Source organism: Salvelinus fontinalis, unplaced genomic scaffold, assembly GCF_029448725.1.
Source record: "Salvelinus fontinalis isolate EN_2023a unplaced genomic scaffold, ASM2944872v1 scaffold_0073, whole genome shotgun sequence".
NCBI lineage: Eukaryota > Metazoa > Chordata > Actinopteri > Salmoniformes > Salmonidae > Salvelinus > Salvelinus fontinalis.
Window position 1 is genome coordinate 460,501 of NW_026600282.1, and position 9,210 is coordinate 469,710.

The 9,210-nt window shown below is 43.9% G+C and overlaps 1 protein-coding gene and 1 non-coding gene across 2 annotated transcripts; one reads left to right on the forward strand and one right to left on the reverse strand.

The window, feature by feature from the left end:
• Positions 1 to 2,321: 2,321 nt before the first annotated feature.
• trnae-uuc (transfer RNA glutamic acid (anticodon UUC)) lies at positions 2,322 to 2,393 on the reverse strand. Its single transcript has one exon. It is a non-coding gene; the product is annotated as a tRNA-Glu (tRNA).
• A 171-nt stretch (positions 2,394 to 2,564) lies between these two features.
• On the forward strand, positions 2,565 to 8,590 carry LOC129842876 (arachidonate 5-lipoxygenase-activating protein-like). Its single transcript, XM_055911574.1, has 5 exons — positions 2,565 to 2,792; positions 3,433 to 3,511; positions 7,870 to 7,940; positions 8,031 to 8,112; positions 8,224 to 8,590. Exons 1-5 carry the CDS (start codon positions 2,723 to 2,725, stop codon positions 8,384 to 8,386), a joined length of 465 nt encoding a protein of 154 aa, XP_055767549.1. The 5' UTR covers positions 2,565 to 2,722; the 3' UTR covers positions 8,387 to 8,590.
• Positions 8,591 to 9,210: the final 620 nt, after the last annotated feature.

The following is a 9,210-nucleotide window of genomic DNA, read 5'->3' on the forward strand; positions in this document are numbered from 1 at the left end:
CCCGGCCTCACCCTACTAGAATAGTCTGCAGCACCCGGTCTCACCCTATTAGAATAGTCTACAGCACCCGGCCTCACCCTACTAGAATAGTCTACAGCACCCGGCCTCACCCTACTAGAATAGTCTGCAGCACCCGGCCTCACCCTACTAGAATAGTCTACAGCACCCGGCCTCATCCTACTAGAATAGTCTGCAGCACCCGGCCTCACCCTACTAGAATAGTCTGCAGCACCCGGCCTCACCCTACTAGAATAGTCTGCAGCACCCGGCCTCACCCTACTAGAATAGTCTGCAGCACCCGGCCTCACCCTACTAGAATAGTCTGCAGCACCCGGCCTCACCCTACTAGAATAGTCTGCAGCACCCGGCCTCACCCTACTAGAATAGTCTACAGCACCCGGCCTCACCCTACTAGAATAGTCTGCAGCACCCGGCCTCACCCTACTAGAATAGTCTGCAGCACCCGGCCTCACCCTACTAGAATAGTCTGCAGCACCCGGCCTCACCCTACTAGAATAGTCTGCAGCACCCGGCCTCACCCTACTAGAATAGTCTGCAGCACCCGGCCTCACCCTACTAGAATCTGAAGTCAAATGTCTACTGTTTGCTGATGATCTGGTGCTTCTGTCACCAACCAAGGAGGGCCTACAGCAGCACATAGATCTTCTGGGCCCTGACAGTAAATCTCAGTAAGACAAAAATAATGGTGTTCCAAAATGTCCAGTCGCCAGGACCACAAATATGAATTCCATCTAGACACCGTTGCCCTAGAGCACACAAAAAACTATACATACCAACCAAGAATTCACCAAATGAGATAAACCCCAAATTGAGACTGCATGCAGAATTCTGCAAAAATAACCTCAGTGTACAACGTAAAACACCAAAAAATGCATGCAGAGCAAAATTAGGCCGATACCCGCTAATGATCAAAATCCAGAAAAGAGACGTTAAATTCTACAACCACCTAAATGGAAGTGATTCCCAAACCTTCCATATCAAAGCCATCTCCTACATAGAGATGAACCTGGAGAAGAGTCCCCTAAGCAAGCTGGTCCTGAGGCTCTGAAAACAAACACAAACAGACCCCACAGAGCCCCAGGACAGCAACACAATTAGACCCAACCAAATCATGACAAAACATAAAGATAATTACTTGACACATTGAAAATAATTTACAAAAAAAACAGCAAACTAGAATGCTATTTTGCCCTAAACAGAGAGTACACAGTGGCAGAATACCTGACCACTGTGACTGCCCCAATATTAAGGAAAGCTTTGACTATGTACAGACTTAGTGAGCATAGCCTTGCTATTGAGAAAGGCTGCCATAGGCAGACCTGGCTCTCAAGAGAAGACAGGCTATATGCACACTGCCCACAAAATGAAGTGGAAACTGAGCTGCAATTCCTAACCTCCTGCCCAATGTATGACCATATTAGAGACATATTTCCCTCAGATCACACAGACCCACAAATAATTAAAAAATAAACCCAATTTTGATAAACTCCCATATCTACTGGGTGAAATACCAGTGTGCCATCACAGCAGCAAAATTGGTGACTTGTAGCCACAAGAAAAGAGCAACCAGTGAAGAACAAACACCATTGTAAATACAACCCATATTTATGTTTATATTTTTTCCCCCTTTTGTACTTTACCTATTTGCACATCGTTACAACACTGTAAATAGACATAATATGACATTTGAAATGTCTTTATTCTTTTGGAACTTCTGTGGGTGTAATGTTTACTGTAAATTTGTATTGTTTATTTCACTTTTGTTTATTATCTACTTCACTTGCTTTGGCAATGTTAATGTATGTTTCCCATACCAATAAAGCCCTTAAATTGAATTGATAGCTGGTTCTCGTCTACTTATTGTCCCCTCCCGCTCGCCCCATCCGCCCCGAACATAACAAATTATCCAGTCACATATCACGCCCTGGGGCACCTGCTCCGCGGCGAGGGAAATAAGTAGACCAGAAAGAATTGCGGAGTGTAGTGTCTCGCGTTCTCTACCATCTCTGGTTCCATCTAGCTACAGTATGTAAATGATTATCAAATAAGGTATTTTATCAGTTGGAGGAATCAATGTTTTGTTTAATTTATTAACATAAATTATGCATGTGTAACAGTCAGTACTAGCTAGGCTGATGTATTGGATGTTCTCTTGACTATCTTATGGTTACTAACGAAGAATACTCCTCGCCAATTGGAACGTCGTGCATGCATAAAATCATAATTGTAAATATATCAAAGTAAAGTGAATCGCCTATAAAATGATTTATTGGTGAGAAGACTAGTAAGAAAAATATTCGTTCCCATACCGGGAGTCGAACCCGGGCCGCCTGGGTGAAAACCAGGAATCCTAACCGCTAGACCATATGGGACGGTGAATTTGTTTGTCATCAATGGACTTTTGAAGATACTACGCAATGACAACAACAATGACGTAACGACGACGGAAGGGTGAGGGAGGTCCGTTGCCAATACGCACATCAGTAAGGAAATGTCTGAGAAATAGTTTGCATAAAACAAACGGAGGAAAAAAACTGACAGTCTAACAGGAAGTACAAGAGAGAGAGAGAGAGAGAGAATGTGTGCGTGTGTGAGAGAGACAGACACAGAGAGAGTTATAACTGTTGTCCCTCTTCTATCCTTATATTCAAAAAGCCTTTCCCCCCTCTGTTCTCCATCTATCCCTCCGTTCTGAGTAGTCATGTTGTCCATAGTGGTGGAACACATCTTTCTCTTGGTCATCGTCACTCTCATTAGCGTCCTGCAGAATGGTAAGATAATTAATACACTTTATATAAATTATTTTGGTTATTATTATAATTAAAAAAATTACGTTTGACTACATTTTTTATTTTATTTCAACAAGGATGTCCCATTCATATGAATAATATATGTATAGAAAGGAGGCCTGGGCAAAAAGACAACTGTGGTAATAATTTAACTTTATGGGTCTTTTTGCCCAGACACACATTAAACCTAATCCTGATATAAAAATCACTTTCAATGGCGATTTTTTAGTCCAGGACTAGGCTTAATCTGTGTTTGGGAAACCGGCCCTATCTCAGGTAAGAGACTATAAACTTAATATATTTTCTATTTGAACCAGGAAGTCCCATTGAGATAAAGAATATCTTTATAAATGGAGACCTGTGGAGGATTTACTCACATTGTAAAGTAGCTTACTATGTGATTTATTACAGACGTTAGTAGTGGTGTAGTGTTCTTTGTTTTTCATACTGTAAAATGTATTTATCATTTAACCTTTCGGTCGATGCTTTGATTTGAATACTATGCTTTACTTTTAAATGACTGTATATCACTTGATAATCACGTCTTTTTCTTCACTTCTCTGATCGACGATGAAATACATTTCTGAACGGTTGGTGTTTTATCTGTCGTGTTTATTTCCAGCTTTCTTTGCAACAAAGGTAGAGAGGGAGGGTAAAGAGCACAACAACAAAACTGCTTTTGAGAGAGTGTCCTGCGCCAAGTAAGTAACTTTCACAAACACACACACACACATATCATTTTTCCCAGACACACATTAAACCTAGTCCTGAAATAAAAATACTGCTTTTAAATGCCAGTAAAACTAAATGCATGCTCTTCAACCGATTGCTGCCCGCACCCTCCCGCCCGACCAGCATCACTACTCTGGACGGTTCTGACCTAGAATATGTGGACAACTACAAATACCTAGGTGTCTGGTTAGACTGTAAACTCTCCTTCCAGACTCACATTAAGCATCTCCAATACAAAATTAAATCTAGAATCGGCTTCCTATTTCGCAACAAAGCTTAGTTCACTCATGCCGCCAAACATACCCTCGTAAAACTGACTATCCTACCGATCCTTGACTTCGGCGATTTCCTTTACAAAATAGCCCCCAACACTCTACTCAGCAAACTGGATGTAGTCAATCACAGTGCCATCCGTTTTATCACCAAAGCCCCTTATACTACCCACCACTGCGATCTGTATGCTCTCGTTGGCTGGCCCTCACTACATATCCGTCGCCAAACCCACTGGCTCCAGGTCATCTATAAGTCTTTGCTAGGTAAAGCCCCGCCTTATCTCAGCTCATTGGTCACCATAGCAGCACCCACCCGTAGCACGCGCTCCAGCAGGTATATTTCACTGGTCATCCCCAAAGCCAACACTCCCTTTGGCCGCCTTTCCTTCCAGTTCTCTGCTGCCAATGACTGGAACGAATTGCAAAAATCTCTGAAGCTGGAGTCTTATATCTCCCTCTCTAACTTTAAGCACCAGTTGTCTGAGCAGCTTACCGATCACTGTACCTGCACACAGCCAATCTGTAAATAGCCCACCCAACTACCTCATCCCCATGTTATTACCTACCCTCTTGCTCTTTTGCACCCCAGTATCTCTACTTGCACATCATCATCTGCACATCTATCACTTCTGTATTAATTCTAAATTGTAATTATTTTCACCTCTATGGCCTATTTATTGCCTCCCTACTCTTCTACATTTGCACACACACTGTACATAGATTTTTATATTGTGTTATTGATTGAACGTTTGTTTATGTGTAACTCTGTGTTGTTGTTTTTGTCGCACTGCTTTGCTTTATCTTGGCCAGGTCGCAGTTGTAAAAGAGAACTTGTTCTCAACTGGCCTTCCTGGTTAAATAAAGGTGAAATAAAAATAAAAAACCCACACACAATGTACAATTATATTCTTTCCCTGTGTATTCAGAATATGAACTAAGCCCATAACCCAAACAAGGAAGCACCATTTTAACTGTTGATCCAGCTGGTTATCGTTTCCCCTGTTCTTTAATGCTTATTTCATTCCCATACATGCTACTATCCCCGTGTATCAAGCCATGACCTAATAATAGCCATGCCGTAACCCACACAAGACTGTGTGTGTTTCTTTACACAATGGTAGTGTTGCCTGTGGGAGAAGGGTTTTGCATATCTCACGTCTCCTCTCTCTCTTTCATCTGGTCACCTTTTGCATGTGATTTCCATCTCTCCTAACATTACTAACCATCACATGGAGTTTCCTCAAACTAGACTCTGCTTACTGTGTGGATCTGCCCTGGGGCTGTAGGGGAGGTTAGACTCTGCTTACTGTGTGGATCTGCCCTGTGGGCTGTAGGGGAGGTTAGACTCTGCTTACTGTGTGGATCTGCCCTGGGGCTGTAGGGGAGGTTAGACTCTGCTTACTGTGTGGATCTGCCCTGGGGCTGTAGGGGAGGTTAGACTCTGCTTACTGTGTGGATCTGCCCTGGGGGCTGTAGGGGAGGTTAGACTCTGCTTACTGTGTGGATCTGCCCTGGGGCTGTAGGGGAGGTTAGACTCTGCTTACTGTGTGGATCTGCCCTGGGGCTGTAGGGGAGGTTAGACTCTGCTTACTGTGTGGATCTGCCCTGGGGCTGTAGGGGAGGTTAGACTCTGCTTACTGTGTGGATCTGCCCTGGGGGCTGTAGGGGAGGTTGGACTCTGCTTACTGTGTGGATCTGCCCTGGGGCTGTAGGGGAGGTTAGACTCTGCTTACTGTGTGGATCTGCCCTGGGGGCTGTAGGGGAGGTTGGACTAACGGTTTCCTGTACAGATGTTAAACCTAGTCCTGGACTAAAAAGCATACTCAATGGGAACAGCCCCATTGTAAGTGTTTTGTATTCCAGGACTTGGCTTAATCTCAGACCAGGAAATCATCCCACAGGGTGCATCTCCATAGTATGAAGTGACTTCCTCTCCTTGTCTCCTTTCCTTCAAATATTCTGGTCAAGAAAAGGAATAACGTAGATAAAGACACATGAAGGAACAGAGGATCAGGACTGTTTCATTGGAGGCCATCGTTGTTGCGCTGATGTACTTCCTGTATTAAAAAAGGAAGCAGTGGACCCACATCCTTTCTCTGCTCCTCACCTTGTTGCATTGTCCAGAAATAACCTGCCTGTAAGCATTTCATTGGACGATGTCTATTATGCACATCCTGGACATGTGACTAATACAACTTCTCTGTAGAGAGGACTAAGTTAAGGTGGTTAGGTTGACATCACGTGTGAAGAAACACACATACACACGCGCACGCGCACACACACACACACACACACACACACACACACACACACACACACACACACACACACACACACACACACACACACACACACACACACACACACACACACACACACACACACACACAAAGTAAAACATTTTGCAATAAAAACCAAAGTTCAGGAAGTTGCTGTGTGGCTGCGCTGTCACACAGGAACTATATGTTTGTATTTTCAGGAAGAGGCAGTGTTTTTATTGCAACACCTCTCCCTCCCTCCCTCCAACCCTCCCTCCCTCCAACCACTCCTCCTTCCTATTGAGAGAGCAAGGCTGAGGATGTTGTCAACCCATTTCATCATTGTTACTTTACTGACTGCAAACTACAGAGTCTTTTACTGACCACAGAATATTTGCAATAGCTCTCGTGACTCAGGGCTCTATTCATTCTGAATTGTTACAGATTCCGCTATAGAACTTCAATAGCCATTTCCGATTGAGCCGACATACGCAGCTGTTACCGTGAACGCAGTCTCCGCTAAAGCGAGAACATTGCCTTTACGTGTCAATCACGCTGTAATGCTGAGTTTCCACGGTATGGATCAGAACCCTAACACTTCATACGAGTCTCAGTGTGTGTTAGTATTCACTGTAACTTCAGCATCAAACTGTCTAAGCCTCCCAAAGGCTCCATTTCAATCAGATCTGCATTAGCCAACATCCACATAGCGGTGGAACTTCGTTAGAGCTGTCGAAGCCACAAGTGGCTCCCGTGTGTGACTCAGTTGGGTAGATTGTGGTATATGCAACGCCGGGGATGTGGGTTTGATTCCCACAGGGGACCAGTAAGAAAAAATATGAACATGTATGCACTCACTACTGTAAGTTGCTCTGGATAAGAGCCTCTGCTAAAGGACTAAAATGTAAATTATACCTAAAGCGGGCATTGGCTATGTTGAGTCACATTAATAGAAATCCCATGCAGCCTCGTAAACTGTAATCTACACCTCCATTAAGATGCTAGGAATCTTTATTTAATTGAATGATTTTTCAGTTGGAGCGTAATTATTTCTGTATAGCCTATGTAACAGTATAACTTTAAACCGTCCCCTTGCCCCGACACGGGCGCGAACTAGGGACCCTCTAGCCATTTCACATCCGTTACACTCACCCCCCTTTCAACCTCCTCCTTTTCCGCAGCAACCAGTGATCCGGGTCAACAGCATCAATGTAACAGTATAACTTTAAACCGTCCCCTCGCCCCGACCCGGGCGCGAACCAGGGACCCTCTGCACACATCAACAACAGTCAACCACGAAGCGTCGTTACCCATCGCTCCACAAAAGCCGCGGCCCTTGCAAAGCAAGGGGCAACACTACTTAAGTCTCAGAGCAAGTGACGTAACTGATTGAAATGCTACTAGCGCGCACCCGCTAACTAGCTAGCCATTTCACATCCGTTACACCTACACTATCTCGCTCTGAATTTCTAACACGAGTGGGGCAGGTGTGGATTTTTTTTTTTTTACCTTTATTTAACTAGGCAACTCAGTTAAGAACAAATTCTTATTTACAATGACGGCCTACCCCGGCCAAACCCAGTCACCGCTCAGCCAATTGTGCGCCGCCCTATGGTTCTCCCAATCATGGCCGGATGTGATACAGCCTGGATTTGAACCTGGGACTGTAGTGACACCTCCAACATCGCCAAAACATCTGTTATGCGTGTGTCTTCTAGCGCCGGTTAACCCTTGATCTGATGGAATCTAGGCCTAACTGTGGTTTTCACCGTGTGTTTCTCTTGTCTGTCTCCATAGTCGTAACTGTATGGATTCATACCCTACCTTCCTAGCAGTGATGTGGTGTGCTGGGCTGTGCCTTAACCAAGGTAAATCATCACAGATACTGTACGTCACGTAATGTTCCCCAGTCTCTCTTTTCATCTAGCTAACACTATCTGTGATCTTGGTGTGTTCAGCTCCGGCTGCCTTCGCAGGGATCATCTACCTGGTGGCCAGGCAGAAGTACTTTGTCGGGTACATGGGTCAGACATCTCAAAGGTGAGAGTGTGTGTACCTGTGTGTGTAATGTATGTATTTGTAACTGATTGACTGCTGTTTTGCATGTGTGTGTGTGTGTGTGACTTAATCAACTGTGTTTCTGTCTGACAGCACTCCAGGGTACCTGTTTGGGAAACGCGTCCTGGCCTTCCTCATCCTGATGTGCATTGTGGGTATCTTCAACTTCCTGCTGTTGCGTTACTTCGGCAGCGACTATAAAGACACCTTGGAAATGATCACCAACGCAGCCTCCGCTCTACTCCTCATTCCCTGAACTACGGCAGTGACAATAAAGTCTATGTTTTGTGTCTGTGTGTGCATGTGTGTATTTGCACAGTGCAAGGGTAGCAAGTGGGGTGATGTGATGGGTGATTCAATGGTGTGCAATTATCTGCTTCTGTGCTCAATCATTTCATGTTATATTTTCTGTAAAAAAAAATGTTTTATTTGAGTATGGGAAATAAAAACACAAAAGCTACATAGTATTGAATTCCATTGAAAATGTATAAAATATGTTGATATGCCACAGCTGTCCTTCTAAATGACATTTGAACAGTTTCTAAAGTCAGTCCAAGGTGACCCTTCATCTAAAGAGCATACAACATCTCAACATCTACATTCAAATGTTCTACAAATCATGTCTCCATGTTCTAGAAATCATGTCTCCATGTTCTAGAAATCATGTCTCCGTGTTCTAGAAATCATGTCTCAATGTTCTACAAATCATGTCTCCGTGTTCTAGAAATCATGTCTCCGTGTTCTACAAGTCATGTCTCCGTGTTCTACAAGTCATGTCTCCGTGTTCTACAAATCATGTCTCCATGTTCTACAAATCATGTCTCCGTGTTCTACAAGTCATGTCTCCGTGTTCTACAAATCATGTCTCCGTGTTCTAGAAATCATGTCTCCGTGTTCTACAAATCATGTCTCCGTGTTCTAGAAATCATGTCTCCGTGTTCTAGAAATCATGTCTCCATGTTCTAGAAATCATGTCTCCGTGTTCTAGAAATCATGTCTCCGTGTTCTAGAAATCATGTCTCCGTGTTCTAGAAATCATGTCTCCATGTTCTAGAAGTCATGTCTCCATGTTCTAGAAAT

Coding starts and splice junctions, on each gene's coding strand:
- LOC129842876 (XM_055911574.1), top strand. CDS start 2,723: ATGTTGTCCATAGTGGTGGAACACATCTTTCTCTTGGTCATCGTCACT. Junction 2,793..3,432: donor CATTAGCGTCCTGCAGAATG/GTAAGATAATTA, acceptor GTTTATTTCCAG/CTTTCTTTGCAACAAAGGTA. Junction 3,512..7,869: donor GAGAGAGTGTCCTGCGCCAA/GTAAGTAACTTT, acceptor CTGTCTCCATAG/TCGTAACTGTATGGATTCAT.